The sequence below is a fragment of the Myripristis murdjan genome, chromosome 13 (assembly GCF_902150065.1).
Source record: "Myripristis murdjan chromosome 13, fMyrMur1.1, whole genome shotgun sequence".
NCBI lineage: Eukaryota > Metazoa > Chordata > Actinopteri > Holocentriformes > Holocentridae > Myripristis > Myripristis murdjan.
The window spans coordinates 11,406,432-11,430,397 of record NC_043992.1 but is presented as its reverse complement, the minus strand read 5'-3'; the positions used below and the strand labels follow the sequence as shown (position 1 = coordinate 11,430,397).

The window sequence follows — 23,966 nt, the reverse complement described above, 5'->3', positions numbered from 1 at the left end:
GTTTGACTAATTACAAATTGTTATTAGAATTGATCACAACTGACTTTGTCTTTGGGAAGACCTTAATCTCAGTTGATTTTAGTAAAATATATTAATTGAACTCAACACAAACATTCTGTTATCATTATTGACATTGTTATTATTGTTGTCATTATTATTAGTAGTAGTAGTAGCAGTAGTAATAAATTCAGTGAAGAGTTTTAGCATCCTATGGTCTCATTCCATTTCACAGGTTTTTGTTGTTTTCCACTGTTTCCAAATTGCTCCTCAGATGCAAATGAAAATCAACTTGAACTGTATTTTAGAATTTATTGGTCTGAAAAGAATCAATTTCAACATAGAATATTGTCTCTTTGTACCTTCAGTCCAGTAGGATTGGTATCAAATTGATCAAATTAAGTGAATATTCTCAAATCATGATTTACTTAGTATTTTGTCCTGTTGGTTTCGCCCCACAGACCCACTGTGTACTCGCTACATGGAGTTTGTGTGCAAGAACCGCGCCCAGTGTCTGTTTCAGTACCTCGTCTGTGATGGGACCAAACACTGTGAGGACGGATCTGACGAGGACCCAGCGTACGCTGGATGTGGTGAGGAGCACACACACACACACACACACACACACACACACACTAACACACACATTAACAGAGATGTATTCTCTCTGTACAGACAGGTTATCTTACATTATAGGGGAAAAGTCCTGGATCTGCCCTGACCTCCACAACTGATAGCAGTTGGGGTAGAAACAGTTGTAGAAGAAGAAAAACCCTCTTGATGCTGCAAATATCATGAATTCCATTTCTGTTATTTATAACTGTTTATTATACTTTATTTATTTATTTTTTTTGGACAATTTAACATATTTCTTTAAAAAACATGTCCTTTGCTGTATCCTGTTATTATTCTGCTGCTGCAGCCACCCAGTTTCCACACAGGAATCATTCAAGTGCCATCTTTATCATCAGAATCTACTAAATACAGATGTTTTTGTTTTCTTTCTTTCTTTCTTTCTTTTTTTTTTTAAGAAAAACTAATCTATTCTCCCTGTGTCACTTCCGTCAGCCACGACGTCAGAGTTTAGTAAAGTGTGTGATGCGTACACCTTCCAGTGTGCCAACGGAGTGTGTGTGAGTCTGGAGTGGAAGTGCGACGGCATGGACGACTGTGGGGATTACTCCGATGAAGCCAACTGTGGTGAGGAGGCATTGACCGAGGCATTCATATCGAGATCACACACAGGAATATGTCAAATGGTGGACAAAATAACAGAAACAACACAAGTTACAAGATGCTAGTTAGCAGTAAGTGTCAGCATGAAAGGAGTTTAGATAATAAACTGGAGTGACCTAACAGAGTCACAGAGAGGTCAAATTGCCAGTTTCTCAATTGCAGATGCTTAAGCTCCAAAATTGTGTAATGTGGCAAGGGGAACAGTCAGAGAAAGCGTCATGACCAGTGTTTCCCACAGAATGACACTGTAACCTGCTCACCTGTTCCTCTTTCCGTGTGTGTCTGCTCTGTTTACTTCCCTCTTCAGCAATGTGTTTTATAAACTCGCCCATAAACCACAACTCATATCTTGGATTTTTTTCACCCGTGATTCTGCTGACGTGTACACAACATCGAAATGTATGTCATCTGTGGTGGCATGGTGAAGTTCATGCGCAGGAATAGAACAGCTGATAAAAAACCCAAATCTACACATCAAATTGAATCAATGCATCTGTGACAGTCTCAGCAAAAACTGTACACTGATGCATCAAGCTTGTTTTGTGAGGGCTGCCACTCTGAAGCCTTTTCTGGTAGTAATATTAACATATTTAATTCACTGCTCACGTTTTGAAACGACAAAACTAGAAAGCACTCAGTAGAGCGCCTCCCTCTTCCAGCACGATGCACTTGTCAAGATAAACCAGTTCCACATGTTGGATATTCACCAGACGTTAACAACCCTCATCGCCCCATTTGGCCAGTCGGTGTGAAATGTGAGTCAGTTGTTCCTTGACACCTGACCAACCTTTACGCAAAGTTTCATGATGTTTCATCAATTTGTTCAGAAGGGAAATACATTTTTATAACAAGCCTTATCCACTGTCATCACCCACTATGACCAAACGGTGTGAAAAATGAATCAGTTCTTCCTTGTTGTGTGGCCAAAAAAAGGTCATATAGAACCAATTGGATATTTAATTGCATCTACATCAAACTAAGATATCCCTACTGTTTTTAGAATTTTTTGCATGGTAATTTGCAAATATATATACGACATTTATAGACTTCTTTCCGGGCACTACTTCTGCGTTTCTCCTACCTCTCAGTTTGGAGCGTGCCTCTGGAAAACCTCAGTTTGGAGGGCCACATAGCTCTAGCACTTGACCCTTCCCTTCCGTCTCAGCCAGAGTCAGGACACCCTACGCCTACATGTGGACACGGAAAGAGACGGGTTAGGGCTAAGTGGTAGGGTTGAGGGGTGAATTGGGGTTAAATCCTACTCTTTATTAGATCGTTTGTATTAATACTACATATTGTTTGGTGTTCCTGTTAATTCGTCCACACAGTGACCGTCGTTCCACAGGCCAAGACGTGCTGGGATGTGTAACGCTCTCTCTCTTCTTGCAGCCTCGCCCACCGAGGTCCCAGGCTGCTCCAGGTATTTCCAGTACGAGTGTCGAAATGGACGCTGCATTCCTACATGGTGGAAGTGTGACGGAGAGAATGACTGCGGCGACTGGTCTGATGAGGCCCAGTGTACAGGTATGCGCACACACACACACACACACACAGAGCCGTGTCATTCTTAAAGAGATATGATTTCTTTCTTTTTATGTATGTATGTTAATAGTAATAGAATTTCTCACTCATTTTGTACCTGATACACATATGACTACATATTGTCTGTGGTTTTAGTCCTCTGTCATCTCCCAGATTTAGATATTTGTTGCAGTGAAGAATAATCTTCATCTATAGAGGGATTTTGTCATAGTGAGTTTAAGATCATCCTGAACACCATCTAAACTCAAATCATGTCAAAAGGATTAAAAAGATATGGAAAAGGCATGATATTTTGAAATTGAAACTATGTAGGAATAATATACTGCATGTATTTTACTTAGGTTTTCATATTGTACATATTCTCAGCCTTTTTTATATCACTTTATTTGACTCCTGTTATTTAGGGCACCTTCATCATTTATTGTTTGCCGTGTTATTTTCATTACCCCCATTTACTAGATTCTGCGTAGCAAATTGTGGTAATGTTTATTGTTTGCTTTTTTGCAGCCCTTTATCATTTTGCTGCTGGATTGTCCCCGTTTCCCATGGGGGTAATTAAACTTCAGTGTTATCTTATCCCTTCAAGGTGGAGTTACCCCTCACACTGTCGCCCCGGGACCTTCTACTTGTGCCCCCAACCGCTTCCACTGTGGCTCTGGAGCCTGCATCATCAACACCTGGGTGTGTGACGGTTACGCCGACTGTCCTGACGGCAGCGATGAGCTGGGATGTCCCACCGGTAAGACCTCCGATCGTTTAGTTTTTACGTTCTATCACCTCATTTCTAGTAGCAGTTCCTGAATTACTGTAATACCACCGGTAGATACACAGAAATATGTTCATAAGTGATCTTAAATTTGCATGCTTTGATCATATTCATATTATGATTCATATGGCTATCTAAGAAATTAAGAGACATTTTTTTAGAGTGTATTCATTGGAGTGTGAATGTTATGTGGTAGATTAGACCGAATGAAACGAGGCTTGTCCTCTAACTAACAGACACAATCAGATGAGATTAGACATTTCTCTTAAACTCTGGATAGGTTTTCTGTTGTATGTAGGAGGTGGGTCAAATCTGATCATGGTACAAATGATGCACTTCTGCTTTGTGTTGCTGTGACAACAGCCAATGGCACTGTGACCCTGCCTCCGATGCCCACCCACGCCCCGGCTCCTCCCCCCTCCCCTGGCCGCTGCGCTCGGGGTCAGTTCATGTGTCGCCGACCCCCACGCTGCATCCCTGACTGGCAGCGCTGCGACGGGCACCCCCACTGCCAAGACAACTCGGACGAAGCCAACTGCCGTGAGTCCCACTCATGCGCACACGTCACGCCAGCCTCATGTACAGAACTCATGGAGCGTAAAGTGTTTCTGCCTAAACATGTGAGGAACTAAAGGTACACAGAGTCAGGCGCCGCACACCCACCGCTGTGACGACAGCCATGGAGTAACCTGGCTGTACTCCAGCTAAGGTTTGGTTCAGGTTAAGCTGTTTCCAGGCATCTTTTATCCTCTACAATTCAGTATTCTGCTTGTCATGAATACACCACTATAGGGAGTTTGTAGCACAACTCACATAAGAGTAAATTTGAATATTTGAAATCATTTAAAAATTGTCTAGCATGACTTACAATTGATCACAGCACAACATCAGCGATCACTGAGAAACTGCATTTTCTCATTAAGCTTTAGTACAGACTAATGGCGCAAAAGCCATCATATATATCTCCTTTTTGTCAATGGGAAGCTCACAGTATAATCAAACAGTGAGCTGCAGTTTCCAGCACAGGTGTAGCCAGGAGAATGGATATGTGAAAGTGCAAAATAAAGTCATTACAGCCTGATAGAAACCATGATTCAGCACCAGTTTTATGGGTTTATTAACTGAGAGACTCACTAGTGATCCTGTCTCTGACCTTTGTAAAATGATCCCGTTATAGTATTTTACAGCCACACACTCAGATAATTAATCCATAAAACCTATAAAATCTATGTCAAGTTTTTTTTTTTTTTTAACCATTCTTGTTTTCACCCGTGCCAAGTTTCTGTTTTGACAGAGTACATGGTCAAATTTACAGATGCAGGAAACATAGCTACATGCATGCAGCTTTTGACAGTGGCATTGAGATGACTTAGATGCATCTCCAAAAGTGATGAGAGAAAAATTCTCTCTCTCTCTGTCTGACTCTCCCACCTTGACTTGTCTTATCCACACACGTGTAGCCACCCGTGGGCCGCTGTCCTGTGTGAACGGGACCCGCTGTGCTGACGGCGAAGCCTGTGTGCTTGACAGTGAGAGGTGTGATGGCTTCCTGGACTGCTCTGACCACAGCGACGAGGACAACTGCACCCGTAGGTCCTCACTGTCCTTAACATAACTTTAGCGCCTGTTAGGGTTACACTGATACATTAACTTGCCAATACTGGTCATGTAATATAGGCCGGTCAGTAGCTAGGTTTCCATCCACGTATTTTTTAAAATTGTTTTTTGACACTTTGTTTGATAGTGACAGTAGAGAGAGGGACAGGATGATATGCTGCAAAGGGTCTGACCCAGATGCAAACCCAGGCAGCTGTGGTTAAAACTCAGCCTTGCTGCGTGGTACATGCCATCACGTGAGCTACCATGGCTCCCCATCCACCTATTCAAATTTTGAATTTACATTTTAAAGAAAGACCTCAATGGAAACACTGTAAATTTGCAAAAACTGGCTGAGGTGAACAAGTTGGTGAATTGAAAAGGAGAAAATACAAATAAGACTGATGGTAACTTTATTTGCGTAATGATGGCGTAGCGGGGAGCTGGGGAGCGATGTCGTGTGTTTGCTCTGTCAGACGACGAACATAACAGTGGAGGAAACACCAAGCTGCTCTGTGACCTGCTGAACTGTGAACCACTTTGAAACCTGCTGTGGTTCTGTGAATTGCCCCCAGCCCTGCCAGAGTGTGTCTTCCTGCCGTTACCTTTTCATTTACCACAGAACTATCAAAGAGCCACTTGTGCTGGGAATATATATATACGTTCAGACCTCAGATTTGCAACACCAGTGTCATTTGACTATATATTCATGGTACAGCAGTTTTTGAGCTCTAAATAAACTTGAACTTGAACTTGGAGGCATTTTGTGGCAAGGGCTGATCTATAGCATGACACCGGTGCTCATACAGGGTGGATGACGTCTGATCACAACAAAGTGAGCCATTGCACACCCTCCCCTGTGTCTTTTGGCTTCGTTCGATCAGCTGTGTGTACTGAGGACTGTACCAACCACTTTTTTAACAACCATCGCAAGCAGGTCATTCAGTCTCTCCATCTGCATTTGAGTGCTTCATGTAATGTAGTTAATGGACACCTGCATTAGTTCACATCTTCTAGCAAATTTTTGAAATATTTAAACGCTTAAAATATGCAAAACATTTTGGATGGAAACATAGCTAGTCTCATGCTTATTGTAGGATTTGTGAATATGACGCCCAGTTGACTATGGGAAGACATTAATTTAATTGATTTTTTTTGGGGACTTTTGTAGTAAATTAAAGTAAATTGACCTGTTGATGTCATTAGAGTTAGTAGTAGAAGGATTATTTCCCTGGGTTTCATTGAAGTTCAGGGTCCAGTGGTGTAAATGCTGTCTCGGGGGCTTTTCCATCCGCACCCTGTGAAATGTGTGAATACTCGAAAATAAATAAATAAATAAAAAGGTGAGATTTCAAGATATCAAATATTAATGCTAAAATGTTGTTGTCAGGCAACATTGGTATTGGCTTTCAGAGCACACATCGGTCAAACCCAGTGGCTAGATGGGGCGTAAATGCCTACAAAATGTCTCGGACAGTGTTTGCCATGCCAACCAAGTCTCTCACATGTGCTAGTTTGAAAGTAGTGCACTATTGCCACCTGCTGGTCGTTACTGTGCATTTCAGGGTGTAAAAGCATTCAGCCATCCCAAACATGATGCTTCATAAGAACTCTGAATCTTGTAGAATATATATGTGGCTCTCTTAACATGTACAGATGACTGCCTGGTTTTCAGTGCACATTTTCTCTCTTTTCTCTCTTGCACTCCTTCCTCCCTCCCCCCCCAGTTGATACTCTGGCCTACAAGGTCCAGAACCTCCAGTGGACACCAGACGTCTCCGGCTCCATCACCCTGACCTGGTCTCGGCCCAAGAACCTTCCCCTGGACTCCTGCTACTTCCTCATCTACTACAGGTCTGTTTGGTCGTGCCGTTGAGAACATCAACACACTGACATACCAGAATGGGGAATTGGGTCACTTTATAGATTAGGAATATAGCAGAATGACACTGCCAGTCAAATGTTTTGCAATACTGTCTATTTTATCACTTGGTTAATTGTTAAACAAAGTGGTGAGAACTGTTTGAAGGAGGAAGATGAATGAAAGTTAAAGATGATGACATGACCTGCACAATCACCTGACCCTAACCTTATTCAGTCAAGGCTAGATAGCTAACTAGTGCTGATCATTTATGGTTCACCCCAGCAGTGTTTAAGTGAACTTTGACATATCGAGAGTCTTTACTTATTAGTGTCCAGAGTTTGTCCAGCTGTAACAACTACAACAGGTGGCTAGTTTGATTAGTCTATGATTTAGGCTGTTTTTGATTACCTAGACAGCGTCCCTACTTAATTTCCATTCTATATGTTTTCATTCTGTCTGCAAGTGTTCAAAATGTTTTCCAGCATGTTTCAGGTTTATTTAATTTGTTGGTTTTCAAGCCAACTGGAGTGGAAAGCACTTGATTAATGCTGTTTAACAAAACATTAACCAACCGGGATGGGGGAAAAAATAACCCGCTTTTGGTTGTAGAAGTATGTTAACATGTGGAAAAGTGTTGGGATTGCACATCAGGGCCACAGCAGGGAGCGCTGTTTTATTGCGCCGCGGTTCTCCTCAGGCTTGTCGGCACCCAGCAGTGGACCATCATGGACACCCACAGCAACAAGAGCAGCTACAAACTGACGGTGCTGAAACCAGACACCACCTACCAGGTCAAGGTGCTCACTCAGTGTCTGAGCAAGCAGCACAAGACCAATGAGATGATCACCGTCAGGACGCCCGAGGGACGTGAGTGAACACAAAACCATTTTCAGGCTGCTAATTTGCCACTGCTACGGCTCATTACCCAGAAAATCGTCACCAGCCTCTCATAAAACAGATATTATAGTAAATTACTCGGCTGTTTACTTGTAATTGTTGATTTTTTTTTTTTCTCCACTCGTAATGAAGCTTAAAGGAGTCGGTAGTTAGGGGATACTGTGCATCAGGAGGCGGTTGTAATACATGACAGCGTGTGTGTTTTGCTGCAGTGCCGGACCCTCCCAGGAACCTGCAGCTGTCTTGTGACAATGCAGAGGACGGGACGGTGGAGGCTTCCTGGAGCCCGCCTGACAAAGCCCACGGCCTCGTCAGAGAATACATCGTGAGTCCATTTTCCTCTGCATTCAGTGAACCAATGTAAAGCTGCCATGTGCTCCACTTTAATGTCTTTTTTTTTTTTTTTTTTTTTTTTGGAGACATTAGCACAATAACTCTAAACAAGTGAGACCAGCAGGTGGGTACTGCTGTACAGCACACAGAGAGATTGTTTATGTACAGAGTTTCCATCAAACATTTTGCTAGATTTTTTTGGCAGGCTGATGTGGCTGGTGAGATTTAAGGATTCCAGACATGTGGAAAACTTAATGGACACGTTTTAAACAGGCTTTACTTTTTTTTTTTTTACTAAGGATGTACTTTAAACTAAATTCCAAGAAAGAATATTTTTCTTGTGAATTTTCGAGGTTTCTTTGTGAGTTTTTTTCCTCATTAGTTTATGACTTAAATCTCAGAATTTCTGAAATTCTCTGAGTTCCCATTTGCTCCCATTCTTGGTCCCCTTTGTTGCCAGCAATAATACCAAAGTTAAAGTACAAAATATAAGGTTTAATATAAAGCATTTGTCAGTGATACACTGATGTTGAAAATGCACCTTTAATGGAGTGTGCTGTCCACTGCAGAAATGTCTCACGCCTCTTTGGCCTGTTAGACTTGCTGACCTTTACTGTCAGGCTCAGAAGTTTGTGTGTGTGTCTCTGTGTGTGTGTGTGTGTGTGTGTGTGTGTGTCAGGTGGAGTACAGTGAGAGCGGGGGTCTTGAGTGGACCTCCCAGAGAAGCACCACAACTGTCACTGAGGTGAAAGAGCTGCAGCCAGACACTCTGTACAGGTTCAGGGTAAGACATGAACACGCGCACACACACACACACACACACACACACACACACACACACATTATGCTTGTTCTAGTGTAACATGATGATCATGATGTTTGACTGGTGTCTCCCAGGTGGCAGCAGTGACGAGTCGAGGTGTGGGGAACTGGTCTGAGGTGAAATCCATCACTCCTAAGAAAGGTGAGACAGCCCCTCTTCACGTCTCATCACACACACACACACACACGCACACACGCACACACAGCACACACAGTGATGCAGCATTGCCACCCGGTGGCCATTAGCAGGTGTTTCAGGTTGTGTGAGAGCAGTGTGTCAGGATCTGAGCAATTTTGATAACCAGTGAAACCAGTTTATCTTTTACTGGAACAACAGAGTTTACCAGCTTTTTTAGTTTGACTGACCAGTACTCATATCACACATCTGACAGCAGGGAGTGTGTGATTCAAATGACATGAAAACAGGGTCCTTTGAGGTGAAAAAAACATAACTTGGTACTTACCAATAATAAGAGGTTTTTGTTCATATTGTATTGTATTAATCTCTTTGTTGAATTAGAGTGACAATACCTAAAGCTGTTCGTTTTACTAAAAGGAGCGTGTCAGCAAACCAGTGTGTCAGTCTAATTGGGCTTTGTCTCTTTGCTCCAGCACTGCCGCCTCCCTCCGTGATCGCCGACAGCATCAACGACGACTCCATGAGCCTTTCGTTCAGCTTCAACTCCCCGTACGAGGTCAGAGTCCCGCTCTTTAAAGCCGCTCCTCAGCTTGTTAACCAAAACCTTAACACTTATTCCGGGAAAACATCACTGACGGATCTCACTGTGTGTGTCTTCATGTCGGCCAGGTGAAGCAGTACGTCGTGGTTCTGTCCTGGCTGTTTGACACCCACGTCAAGGAGAGCAAGAACTACACTGTGAGAGAGCGGATACTAAAAGGTACCGTTTGACATGAAGCCACAAACAGCTTGAGTGTGTGCGTGTGTGTGTGTGTGTGTGTGTGTGTGTGTGTGTGTGTGTGTGTGTGTGTGTGTGTGTGTGTGTGTGTGCAGGCATTTGTTCCTGTCTTGGCGGTACATGTTGATGTTAATTCTTGATTCAGATCCCCATCAGCTGAAGCTACAGCGACTGTTAGTCTTCCTGTTGTCTGCAAAAACACACAATAAGGGCTGTGGCCATGACTGAATTATCACAGTCAGAGAGCGAGGCCGATGCTCTGTTAACTCTTATTCTGTTATTCATGACAAAAGAATGACTCAGTCGCTCAACATCCACCGTATCAAGCGCCACCAGTTAGCGGACTCGGATCCACGTCCAGACCACGAAACCACGAGACCAGTTGGCAAACTTTATTTTATCGTGATGTTGTCTGTTGTGGCTGCTGTATCTCTGCTTCTTGTCCAATCCTGTGCATTATTTACATCACTCAACCGACTTGGCCAATCAAATTGTGCATCAGGAAGCGCCTACCAGTCACAAGAGGAGTTAGATATGACGGCTTGGACGTTTGCTGGGGAAGAACGTTGAGTAACTGGACCTCTGAAAGTTTTAATTGAATATCCCTGCACAGTATAGTTCACTATATAGTGTGTCAGCCATTTGGATGTAGTGTCCCGAGTGGTCAGTTCCATTCACTTTGTAGTCTGCTAGAAAATACCCACAGTGCACCGCAGAATGTAGTGAACAAACCGTGGTCATTACATTGGTCTGATGCAATGCTGTGCGATCGTTTCATACCGAAGAAAAAGAGCAAGTTCTCACGGGACAGCAATGCAAGACACAAATAATGTAAATATGGGCATTTTTTCTAACTATTGTTTATTATTTAGAATTCATATGGCGCTTTTTCTCCCACAAATGTAGCCTGTCATTTAACCCCACAACACACTAACAATGAAAATGTACATCTCCCCGGCTGCGTGGTCAGGACGAGGGAGGAATCAGCTCTGGGAAATTGTATTCAATATTGTCCTTTACATGTTAACAGGCTGAAGAAATGACTTCCGGCGGTGTTTTAAAATGTTTTAAGATGACACATTCCCCTGCTGTATTTATTATTTGCCCCAGGCGTACGTTGTAAATTACAGGCAATTACTGAGGCTATGCGGCCCACACCTGTGAATGTGGTGCAAAATTATCTTGGTACCTGCCGTTGGTATGTCACTGCAGTTTTACTATATAACTACACTACCAAGCATGGTTTTATACAGATGTCTGGATATATGTAGTCAGTTCTACTAGCAGACTGATTAATTCACACTTAAATGATTCTTACCTTATTCCTTAAATTAAGTCAAATAGACGAGCAGGTTTCTAAACTGTGTTTTGATGGAAGAAGAGAATGGGAACAGGCGATGATTTAGCAACATTAATATTGATCATTTTTGCTGAAATAAGACGACTTGTGTCCTGCCACTTTTGTTGACACATGATTAGATTTTTTTTTTTTTTTTTTTTTTTTTATTATTTGTAGTACTTAACAAAATCAAGACTACCTGAGTGCATTTCAACCCGCTGTCCTCAGTGCTTGGTGAGGTTATGAGATAATGGGTGCATCTTAGTGTCTGGTGCGTGTTTTTTTTTTCTTTCTTTTTTTTTGTTTGTTTGTTTGTTTTAAGCAGTGATTTCTCATGTTGTGTCCAAAACTTTGTTCAGTGGTTGCCCAGACACTACGCTGTAAGACAAACACTGTTTAGTGACTAGTGAAGGAGTGGAAAAGCTGAGCCTTTTGAAACTCAGCCTCAATAACAGTAAAGGCTCATGTGAATACTAACCTGAGCAAGACCTTAACTAGACTGCAGCCAATCGCCTGCCTCTTCTGTGTTTGTGTTTGTTAGACATGAAGAGGCAAGTTCATATTTACATGGACAACCAACTGAGTGGCAAACATCACTTGTCCTATTCACCATATCTTGACCTTAATCCAGTTATTTTACATCTGCCTTACATTTGCAGCGTCGAACCTGACGGCCGGAACAGTTTACGAGGTGGCAGTGTGGGCCCACACCAGCATAGGAGACAGTCCCACCGCCCTGTCCCACCAGCAGACCACCGGCACCCAGCCCGAGCGGCCCGTCCTCAAAGCCCGTGCCCTCAATCAGACCGCAGTGGACTGCAGCTGGACCATCACCGGCCCCCCCGCTCAGGTACAACACACACCGCTAACACACCGGCCCACATCTGACAGCGCTCCTCCAGAGGCTCTCGGGCCATATGAGGTTTATAATGACATGTTGAAACTTTTCATTCTGGACTAAAAAGAATTACAGAGCAATCAGAGAGCAGACGTTCAGGCTTGTGCCATAGCTGAAAATGTTTTTAAGCCAATAGAAAAACATTTCAAAATCTCTTACATTGAGACATTGTAGTCATAGATTCTTTATGGTGCCTAGAAGAAACATTCAAGGCACTGATTCTTGAGAATTTGGATAAATCATGTCCCACCAAGAAAAATGCTATTTCTGCTGGAAATTTACAACATTTTAATGAATAAAAAGAATCAAGGGCATAATCAGGGGGTCCTTTGCACATTTGTAAGGTTTTTTCATAGGTTTATTTTTAATTTGTATTAATTTAATGATTATATGTTGGCCCATGGCCTACAAAACCAGTTGTCCTCAGATAGGAGATAATCATTTCAACTTGATTAAAACAACAAAAAGTAATAATTTCACTGAATAATATCTTTACCACATGAAAGAGTACATCATAATATGTATTAAAAACTACAAACGATGGGTTTTGAACAATATTTACTATTATTTTGTGGTTGCTCAAAATGTGTCCCAGATATTCGTCACCACCGTCAGATATTTATTTAAAAAATAATAATAAAAAAACTACAAGGTCAATTACATTCCTGAGGAGCCCTTTTCAAACCTTCAGCTCTACTGTATGCTTCAAGACCACTCAGGCTCCTGGAAGTTTTCTATTTTCTCTTAAATCTCTTCATATTTTTGGACACTGCTACTGTCACAACCATAACATGTCAACACTGTCACTTCTGTATAAAAATATTAAATTAGATTATGGAATAAATGTACACTTTTTAAGAAGAGGTCTGATGCAGGTAGCAACAGGGCGAAAACAAGCTGGCTAATGTGAACAACTCATGCTTATCATGTGAAAGAGCAGGTTTTTGTCACCACCGTCAGACGTCACCACCGTCAGGTTTTCTGTCTGACGGTGATGACTGAAGTCTGAAAAATCCTTATAACACTGCTCAGATTGTTATTTTTTGTACCAAATAGTTAAATAAAGTTGTTAAGCAAGAAGCCATTGACTTGAGTGGTATAAATTTTGGAAATGTATGTTTTAATGAGGCGACTGTCACCACCGTCAGATTAGTGTCACCACCGTCAGAGGCAGTTATATTTGTTTTAAATGAATATGCTTACAATATGTTTCTTTGGTGCTGTTGAGTTATTAAAGTAATAGTCTCTTTAATACAAAAATATGTTTTTCAAATAAAAAAAAAGCATTACGGTGACGGTGTTGACAAAAACAAAGTAGCCTAATAACTGGAAAAACCTATTTTATGAAAAAAATGCAAAATGAGGAGGTTGCACCGGTACATTGCTGAACAGCCAAGACCTTGGCCTATAATGATATACCTTCAGATTTTGTAATTTAACACACTTTTTTTTTTTTCAAAATTAAAACCTGTTTTATCCAAATTCCCAAGAATCAGTGAAGGCTGAAAGTTATGTTCCTGTTAAAAAGAATTAAATAGCTTTTCATGTAACACACTCGCTTATTTGTTCTGATTTACTACCTCAAAGTAAAATTTACTGAGTCATTTTGGTTTTATAAATGTAAACAACCCTAAGTTATAAACCCTTCAGAGGCCTTTTCTTCCATGTGCAGATACCCTCACTTGATTGAATTTGTGAAATAGCTTGATAGTGGTCACTAAATCTTGCTGTGTGTGTGTGTGTGTGTGTGTCTGTGTGTGTGTGTGTTTAGGTGTACGGTGTGTTTTACGCCACCTCCTTCCTGGATCTGTACCGCTTTCCCCGCAGCATCAACACCAGCTCCCTCAGCCTGACGGTCACAGTGGACAGCGACGAGCAGTACCTCTTCCTGGTCTGTTTTTTTTATATCCTACATTCTTAAAAAAAAAAAAAAAAAAAAAAAACAGCCATCTGGAAAATCAGTCAGTTGTCAGTAGCTGATACTTTGATTTCCAGTTTTGTCAAGTTTGAATTTTAATTCAACAAATTTACTCTCAAAATTTCCTTAAAATGTTATTCTTGGTAGGATGAAAAACACTCAGAAAAATTTAGACACTATAACTCACCACTGAAAAGCAGATTAAAAATAAAACTGTGACTATAGAATCAGTTTCAGTTTGAAGGCTTCCTATAGGCAACAGGTCTAATTGTATTGGGCTGTACAATAAATATGTCATTATAACTCATGTCAGAAGTGGCTGGCTGGCTAATATGGGATTGTTATGAAAACTCAATATCACCAAACTGATAAATTATATTGGTCTAAGCTTTGGCTGTTAACTTCCAAAGCCCTGTGGTGTTTCCACATTGCAGCGTGTTTCCTCACTCTGTGGACTATCTTTTACGGCCCTAAGCTGACAGATAAGCACGTTGTAATCTCTCCGTCTTACTGCGGTTTTGTCCTCAGGTGCGCGCCATCTCTCCCTATCTGGGTCCCCCGTCTGACTACTCCGTGGTGAAGATGATTCCCAACGAGAGGCTGCCGCCCAGGAACCTGCACCGCGTCCGGGTGGAGAAGACCCAGGCCGTGCTGAAGTGGCAGCCGCCGTACGACGCCCCCAGCACCCCTCTGGTATCACAGCTGCTCCTTTTACACTCGCTGTCTCTGCTGCTGCTCCATGATCCATGATATTTTATGAAAGGACAAATTTCATTTTTCCAATTTAGCAAAACTTTGGCTCTTTGGCTCTAGACATTATTGTGTGCCCAGACGGAGTCCAACAATACTTTGGGTTTGCAGTTGTCCCCCATTTGCTGTCCCGTGTGTAGATATTTTCTTGTGAATGTTCCTTAGGCTACAGTATTCAGTATTTGTATGGATGTGGTCCTGAATAAAATGAAATTTAGGGCTGAAAACTATACCCTCGCAGACACAGTAAAGGTCATAATCTAATTTTAATATGGCTTTTGAAAAAAAAGGCTTGATTCCTGTTTTGTTTGTCTGATTTTTTTTTTTTTTTTTTTTTTACAGTTGTAGCTTTTTTTTGCTCACTGTTGTGACTTTCTTAGAATTCTGATTTTTATTTCTATTTTCCAGCAGATACGACTTCAAATCTCAGAACTACTTTTATTGCTTCCAACAAAAAACTCAGAATCTTGCACTAGTAACAAGTCGTGACTCAAGAGTAAAAAGAAAAAAATAATTCTGAGTGATAAGAACTCACAGTTTTGAGTTTACATAAATTTGCAATTCTAAGAAAAAAAAAACAAGTGAATCTTTTAATGTGGTAGAAATGGACTTCCATAAGATACATTTTATAGCAACTATCATGCATATAATGTTGATACTGTGTGAAGGATTTAATCTAACTGAATTATATTAAAACATACTTGACTTTACTCAGCTGTCTGGGCACTTTAAAGACTCAACATGAGAATCAGTATCACGCCAGCTGTTGTCAACGTGTGTCTGTGTGTATTCGTCTGTTCCCTCGTCTGTAACTGTAGATATATGTGATCCACGTGCGGGATGTGATCCGCAAGTCGGAGAAAGACTACAAGCTGAGCACCGGCAACAACACAGTGGAGTACCTGTTGAAAGGCCTGGAGCCTGGAGGCCGATACAGCGTCTCTGTCCGCCTGCGCAACATGAGCAAGGAGGCCAGCTTCACACTCAACACAGGTAACACACACACACACACACACACACACACACACACACACACACACACACAAATCACTAAGAAATGACTCTCCAGAAGTGTGTCCAGACATACTTTGTTGGCCTGTGGGAGCACGCCTATACAAAGAAGCTCTGCGGTTGTCATTTGAAGATCATACTGTTGCCTAAATAAATGCTGCTCCTCTCTCCGCTGCAGCTCCCCTGCCGGCTCCGGAGGCCCTGAAGATTTTGACAGAGAAAGACCACGTGTTTCTGTTCTGGAAGAGTCTGGCTGTGAGGGAGAAGGGCTTCAACGAGAGCAGGGTGAGACAGCAGCTGTGCTAAACACTAAACGCTCTTCGGAGTCACGGTGGGACCATCTTGGCTTTTGACAGTGTGACGGCAACGTCTGCCGCCTCTGTTTTCTCAATGTTCTGTCAGCTTGAATTGGACTTCCAGGTGACGCTCCCTCCGGTGGCCGTAATAATGTTCACAGCTCTTGGCTGAAAAAAGCTGATTGCATTTCCAAACGTAAGGCTCAGCCATCTCAACAGTCAGTGTGCTCACAGTCACTGTAGTAGTCGGGGTATTCCCCTCATATGACAGTTATCTGATTTATAAACCACCGTGTAAATGAGAAAGCTGGTTTTCTACAATCAGGTTAAGGGATCAAGAGAAACCCAGTTAACACAGGTAGATTTTCGCTGGAGAAGCCCAGTTATTGGGTGCTTTACATGTGAGCATGTCCAGAAAATGAGATGGGATAAGGAAACAGTAAACACGCTATACAGTGCTCGGCATAATGAAAACTTTGTGTTCTGCGTGGTCGTTGAAGAACGCCACATAATTTATGTCCATAGTACCGCTGATGAAAATCGAAGCAATCAAAACACATGTGCCCCCACCTGCTTCAGTCCTCTGGAGTGGCGGGCCAGAGCTCGGGGAAGTCGCCACGACAACAGGCCGACGGGAGCTGACAGTCCCGGGAATGTTGAGGGGGCGGGCAGATTATTCCCAGTGTGTGTAAACTCAGATTTTTGAGTAATCAGATTCCCTGCCTGGTACATTTGATCAGTTTTATATTTATATAATGCCAGCTTGTGCCCGCTAACACATGTGATTTGCACATTACACAGGCAGTGGCTGCATTAAGAGTTGCTTCGCTGAAGCTAACAGCTGACTGTTCTCAAGCAGAGATGAGGACTAAAGACACTTTACTCTGTCTGTATTTGGAAACAAATTTATCTTTTCACACAATTCACTGTTACTTAAAACATAACTGAATTGTTCATGCTTTAATTCATGTTTTCAGCGTCACTGCGATATTGTGAAAATGTGCTTGAAATTTCAGTTGTTATTATCAGCACAGCCAATGCCAGATGTTATTATAGGAAATACACAACACAAGAATACAGTGGACCTTTTTGCACAGGTCAAAAGTCTTATGATATTAATTAATGTTCTGTTCCATTTACAGTCGGTCTAACAGAGCCACGGTCCTGCTGCTGTTCATGCTGCTGCACTGGAAAGACTCTGCTGCACTTAAATTGAACAGAACCTTAATTAACGTCATTAGAAACGCATGCTAATTCATGCCAAAATGGCTGCTGTGAAAAAAAAAAATCTGTTACATAAATACAGATCAGTCTGCTTGAGAAGACATACGAACAGTGTTTCTCCAACTTGAACGTGTCTGCAGACAGTACACCCTTCCCACAGCCATGTTGACATGAACTAGCAGGTAAACACAGGTGGTACTAATAACACTGATTAAGGTTCTGTTTCATTTAAGCGCAGCAGAGTCTTTCCAGTGAGCCAGCGTGAACAGTAGCAGGACCCTGGCTCTGTTGGATCTAAATGGAGCAGAACCTTAATTAAAAACACTGTGTGATCGGGGTGGGGAACCATGAGCCACGGAGGCCCGAGAGCCTGCAGGCTTTCACTCCAACCAAAACCTCCACCAGGTGATTTCACTGATCAGCTCCTCCTCTCTGCTTGAAGGCGAGGTAATCAGTGAAATCACCTGGTGGAGGTTTTGGTTGGAACGAAAGCCTGCAGGCTCTCAGCTCACTGTGGCTCATGATTGTCCACCCCGATGACTGCAGCATTCAAATGAGGGAAGTTTATTGGGTGGGTGATTAAAAACGTGGCTAATAAGCAAACATGTCTTCATGTGTAATGGAGCTAGCAAACCCTGCAGGAGGAGGACACTCCTGGACACTTTAGAGCATGTGAAGTGTGTTTACGGAGTCGGCAATGTTAATGGAAAGCCTCTATTTACATGAAGCTAGTAGCAAATTAGAAAAAGGAGAACTGACTGCCTGATGCAAAACAAAAATGGTGACTTATAAACGCTATAATCAAAAACGGTTTTCATGACTGTCGGATGTTTTATCACAGTTTATGGTTAAAAATGGTAATCATCACATCCCTATATAGTATGCCATATACTTAAACATTATTTCTGCTCTGTGGCTGCTTAATTTGTGATGCATGAGCCTCTATATCAAAACCTGTGAATATTCTCTACTCACCAATCTCTAAGCAGCAAGCCTTTTCATTATATTGTAAGTACTGAGCTTTTGTGCACACTTGCATGCTAATCCATCTGTGCTCTCTGGGCAGGGCTACGAGGTGCACATGTACGACAGCGTGACCAACCACTCCTCCTACCTTGGCAACACCACAGAGACCTACTTCCGCATCAGTAGCCTGCTGGCAGGTCATAACTACACGTTCTCTGTGCAGGCCCGCTGCCTGCTGAACGGGCAGCTGTGTGGGGAGCCCGCCCTGCTGCTGTACGACCAGCTGGGATCAGGTACCGCACCACAGACACACACTGGTGTTGGCTTAGGCTGAGAGGCCTCAGTGTGCTGCTGCAGCTCATTTGAATTAGTTGCATTTTGAGTCTGAATATAGAGAACTTTGATATGTAACTTCAGAGGAAATCTTGACCACACAAGGCGTGGCCAGGAGCAGCTGGTTGAAAACCGCGATGTCATATGATGACTTGGTTCACAGACCGGACATGCAAATCCCAAAACGAGGTCACAGCGCTGTATGATACAAAGATCTGTAGTGTTTTTGGGGTTTACTTGATGTTTGCATCTCTTTTATTCTCAACGCTGGGTTTGTAGCATTGATGTGGTGAGCAGCAACAGTGAGCTCCTCACTGTTGTCGTCTCACTAAGGGTCTTTTTTTTTCACACTTCCTTAAGCACTGGGTTAGCGTAGGCCTTACATATCCTGTGTTCACACCAGCAGTCATTAACCTCGGACTATGTGTTAGCCCTGGGGTAATGATTCATAGTTGTACCTTGTGCCGTGGGCTAACATCTGCTCCACAAACAACTGGCTAGTGTTTACCTTCAGTCCATACATGCAGATGGATAGAGGTTTTGCTGCCACTGGCTCTGATTCACATTAGCTATCACTGACACTGAAAAGTCTGTGCTGATCCTGCTCTGGAGGCCAACAGCTGGTTTGGAAAGAGCATGGAAGCGCTGCAAAGTGCTGCCCGCTTCCCGTGTAAACCAACTGGAAGGGTTCAGAGCGGACGCAGAACTCCAAGGACGGTGTTCAATCTGAACCTCCAGCTGCGACAAGTCTGTTTTCTCTGCAAATTTCTTAAGAAAACACACAGAAAATGCACTATAGTTGGTCAAATATGCAACCCATGCTCACCAACCTTGTGATTTTCCTGCGCTTGTCCCGCTGTTCACGCTATCCATGCTTTATAACATCTTTGATCATGCCTTTCTTGCCACACAGCATTTGTTAAAGGTTTCCTCCAAGGTTCTGAATGGGTCTTATTTGGCCTCATAGTGCAAGTAAAGTTAAATGAATGACTTTAACATCATGACATTTCTGTGCCATGCTGAAATGCATAAGAATGGATAAATGCAACTTTGAATTTAGATGGTTTGTAAGCTTAATTGTTTGATATAAACTGCAAAATGTAAAGACTCCAATGCATGTCTTTATTACAACTATTTTTAATTGGTGATTTGTTGCTACAAAAAAAAATTTAGTCAACAAAAAAATCCGGCAAAATATCATTATCCTAAGTATCAAGATCGATGTTTTTATAAGCCCCAGAAATCCATATTGGTGTTGCTGTCATCATGATCATATTGTGGTCCAACCATTTCCTCTGTGTGTGTGTGTGTGTGTGTCCAGGGGCCAGTGATGCATCGCGCAGTAAGGGCCACTCAGGCGACATGGCGGCGGTGGTGGTCCCCGTCCTCTTCCTGCTGCTGCTCGGGGTGTGCGGCGGCCTGGTGGTGCTCTACCTCCGGCACCGGCGCCTCCAGAACAACTTCACCGCCTTCGCCAACTCCCACTACAACTCCCGCCTGGGCTCGGCCATCTTCTCCTCTGGAGACGAACTGGGTGAGTTGACGATATTTTCGGTCGTGCGCCTCCTTGTTTTCCTTTTCATCTGTGTGTGTGTGTGTGTGTGTGTGTGTGTTGCAGGGAAGTGATTTGTGTAATTCTTGGAGAGGTGTGGGTTTGTTTCAACAGCCCCAGCAGACGCACAGTTAATAACAAGATGCTTTATTGAGACACTTCACATGCCCCAGACAGCGGTTATGGCCTAGTTTTACTGCACTTTCTGCAAGGAGGCACAGTTAGTGTAAATCACTGTTAGCATAATGACTTTGAGTTCTAACCGAGCCATCCGTCTGTATAATAGAGGTGCCACAGGATCTTTCAAGTGCCGTTATATGTTTGACGAGGATCCGGTCTCTGTGTCGAGAAGCTCTTGATGCATGGCTGTGCACTTTTGTCACCCTCTTTAAATGGAAAGGGGACTGTTGTTTCCTGGCTGACGGGGGCTTTGTCTTTCTGGTGTACACCGCTCGCAAGAAAGAGCCGCGACTGCATGGGATGCTTTTCGAACACACCTGCACTTCTCTTGTTACTTTGAATGCTTTGTGTTTCACTCCTGCAGCATAAAACTTTTGTAAATATTCCTCTTTTTCTCTCCCACCCCCGCCCGTCTTCCTCTCCAGGCGACGATGACGAAGACGCCCCCATGATCAGCGGCTTCTCAGACGATGTCCCCATGGTCATTGCATAGCAAGACCTCCCTCCATTTCCTCTTTCTCTTTTACCTCCCCCCTCCCTTTCTCTTCTTCTACTCCCACTCACCCACGTCCCATTACTCCCCATTAATCCCCATTAATGGCGCGGTACAGCGGAGGAAGAGAGACAAGATGGCGACTTCACCGTCATCCCAGATCTGTCGAAGGGGAGCCATCTGGTCGGCAGGATTGATTCGTTAAAAGAAAAATGGGAAAAAAGGAAGCGAAAGAGATATTTTTCAAATATAAAATGCACTTTTTTTGGATGCGCAATAACTTATTTTTTATAATATTAAATATATATATATATATACATATATATATATGGGGTCAAAAAGGACTGAGGAGAACAGGGGGATACTGAAGCAAACTGTGAAGGATTTGAGTTTGTTGAGTGCGCCAGGGAAAGAAAGACCCTATTTGTAATGCAAACTCACTATCCATAGGAGCGGTTCATTGCTTAAAGCCAAAATAAGCATCCAGAGACTGAAATATAGAATGCAAAAAAACCCACAGAAACTCACAAACATACATATGCTTTATACAGTATGTACATTAGGAAATATCGGACCAATAAATGTTATATTGGTGTAGTACAATATGTACCATGCCAGTATGTGTAATATTGGTGTACAGTGTATGAGACACTCGGAAGATTTAACTGCTGGTCACGTCGGTATCATCACTGTCGCTGTCATCATTTACTGAGTCTGAATTAGCTGTTGCTTCTATCGATCATCACTTTGTAAACTGTCGATTACTAGTAAATGCATTGACAGAGTCTTGGACGCCAACCAAACAGTGATTAGGGATTGGCTTGATCAGTGGCACCGTGCAGTGTCCTCATATATCCACTTTGTTTTTTGACCACCAGCACAAGTCGTAGGTTTCTATGTGTAGGCAACACACGCACCATGATAAGGGTTGCAAGTATATTCCTGGCGATGGGGAAATTAAAAAAAAAAAAATCCCTCACAGATATTGCCGAGATTATCAGAACATTTGGTATGTAAATATTGGCTTTTAATATGTCCTCTCCTTGTAATGCTGCACCATATTCTGTAAAATGTGTATTTTGGTTTTTATCATTCAGGACCACCAGTGACTATTGTCCCCAGCATTTTGCCATAATTCTAGAGGAAGTGTGTTTGGGGTTCTCAGGGAACTGTGTCGGACCAGACACCAGCGCAGTACCACCGTCAACATGGCTAAGACAGCACTGTTGAATAAATACACACCCTCAGAAGAGGTACTTAATCTGCTTTGGGTGGAATGGCTCACAGACACAGATTTTTTTTTTTCCAGTGGTGATGATAAAGAGTCAGGTTTGCGGGCTCGCCGTTCAGGAGTTCAGGACGGCGAGGCTCATCCTTGATCGGTACATCAGGCAAACGTCCTTCCCATGTTACTAAAAACGCAGTTGGCAGGATGGAGAGATGTTTTTCCCTCTCTCAGTGTGTACAGTAGCTTACTTTTTGCACGTCGGTTAATGTGTCAGCATCAAAATCATTTTTGGGAAGAATCGTCTTTGTTCTGCTGCCCCCTCACCCGGTTATGTAGTCCAGTAACTGAAATTTGTGTTTTGCCTTTTTGCTTTAGGCATTTGAATTGATGGTGTTCTGCTTTCTATTGACCTGTTTTTGTTTTGTTTCTAAAGATGTATTCATGAATGTATTTTATATCTGTAATTTTAAGGCATGGTTCAAGGTCATTATACTGTCACCCTCCCCTCCCCCCTTGAAGTTAATGTACACTCATTGATTCCCCTTCCTACGGTAAATTTGTAAAGCACCCCTTTCCACTATATGGGCAGTATGTTACACACAGCCTTTTTTTAACACAGTGTGTAGACTGGCTTCAAATCTCAGCTGTTACAACCTTCAAAGCCCCATTTTCTAGCCCGGAGTAACAGAAGAAACTATTACCATTTTGTCAGGTGGCGCCCAAACATCCATTTCCAGCATCATATCTCTTTCATCATCACGGCTCTTATCTTGTTCTTCCCTAATTCATCAAATAGACGTTTTAGGTTTCCTCAAGGCTCTGTTTGTGGCCAAACTTTTTCTCGCTTTTCACTCTCAACGTAATTTCACGTGGCCCTTCAACCTGTTAGTGAGGTACTTTTCTGTGTTTCTTTGTAAATCTTTCTTGTTCTGTTTTCTTGGCCTTAAAAAACAGACGGCTGTCAAGACGGCTGATTTGATGGCAGTGATGCTGTTTTTGCTCTGTGGAGTTTCGAGTTATTTTTTCGGATCTTTTCTTTTGCCACATAATGCCTTATTAGAACACATTAGGTTTGTATGTAATGTACTGTATGTATGATAGAACATAAGTGCACACACGCATGCATACACACACAGTCACACACACTCTGCCCATACACAAGGCTGAGAAAGGGAAAGAGAAAGCTACTGAGTGGAACAGTGGGTGTTTGGAATGGTTGTTAATTTGTCAAATCACTACTCCTTTCTGCATTGGCTGTTTTAACAGGCACATACAGTATCTAAGCCAGCCACTTAGTCTCCTTTTAGTCAAGTTTTACACTTGTACAACGTATAATTATTGGTTATTTTGTGACCGTTTTTTCCCCAGTTGTCCTAATGTTGACTCTCTTTACTATTTGTCAAATAGTACGCTTCAAAATATTCTTTGGCACAGAGTATGATGATGTTGGACACGGCCATATTTGAAGATATTGAAATCTTGCTTGCTTAAATCGGAGGTTGCAAGGAATTACGATGTTTGGAGATACAGTGTGAGGTGTTTTAAGAAACCACTTATACTGAAATAAATTTGCGGAAAATGTCAGGCTGCCTTGCCTTTCTTTCAAGCTTTCACTCTGAAGGGAGGGGGTGCATAATGTGTGTCAGTAATAGAGTTGTGCAGATTTAGCGCTTTGGTCAAATACGTCAAATAATCTCGAATACACTGTTTTGCTTTTATTTAATACAGCCAGTCAGAAATTCTAGTTGTGCAGAAATACCCTTTGCTGTGGTTCATACATTACTGATGGACTCCAGTGGATCCTAATT

The 23,966-nt window shown here is 42.4% G+C and overlaps 1 protein-coding gene across 2 annotated transcripts in view; it reads left to right on the top strand.

The window, feature by feature from the left end:
• sorl1 (sortilin-related receptor, L(DLR class) A repeats containing) overlaps nt 1-23,742 on the top strand; it is a 79,179-nt gene extending 55,437 nt beyond the window's left edge. The window contains exons 25-45 of one of the 2 annotated variants that reach the window (XM_030066671.1): nt 459-590; nt 1,066-1,197; nt 2,623-2,757; nt 3,362-3,514; nt 3,905-4,081; nt 5,002-5,130; nt 6,865-6,991; nt 7,699-7,868; nt 8,111-8,223; nt 8,911-9,015; nt 9,129-9,195; nt 9,666-9,748; nt 9,862-9,952; nt 11,969-12,159; nt 13,979-14,098; nt 14,654-14,818; nt 15,694-15,868; nt 16,065-16,171; nt 18,473-18,665; nt 20,027-20,239; nt 20,863-23,742. In XM_030066671.1, the coding sequence (XP_029922531.1) occupies nt 459-590; nt 1,066-1,197; nt 2,623-2,757; nt 3,362-3,514; nt 3,905-4,081; nt 5,002-5,130; nt 6,865-6,991; nt 7,699-7,868; nt 8,111-8,223; nt 8,911-9,015; nt 9,129-9,195; nt 9,666-9,748; nt 9,862-9,952; nt 11,969-12,159; nt 13,979-14,098; nt 14,654-14,818; nt 15,694-15,868; nt 16,065-16,171; nt 18,473-18,665; nt 20,027-20,239; nt 20,863-20,930 (2,846 nt within the window). In that variant the 3' untranslated portion in view covers nt 20,931-23,742. The remainder of the gene's footprint in view (nt 1-458; nt 591-1,065; nt 1,198-2,622; nt 2,758-3,361; nt 3,515-3,904; nt 4,082-5,001; nt 5,131-6,864; nt 6,992-7,698; nt 7,869-8,110; nt 8,224-8,910; nt 9,016-9,128; nt 9,196-9,665; nt 9,749-9,861; nt 9,953-11,968; nt 12,160-13,978; nt 14,099-14,653; nt 14,819-15,693; nt 15,869-16,064; nt 16,172-18,472; nt 18,666-20,026; nt 20,240-20,862) is intronic. The other variant, XM_030066672.1, reaches the window with a different exon arrangement.
• Nucleotides 23,743-23,966: the final 224 nt, after the last annotated feature.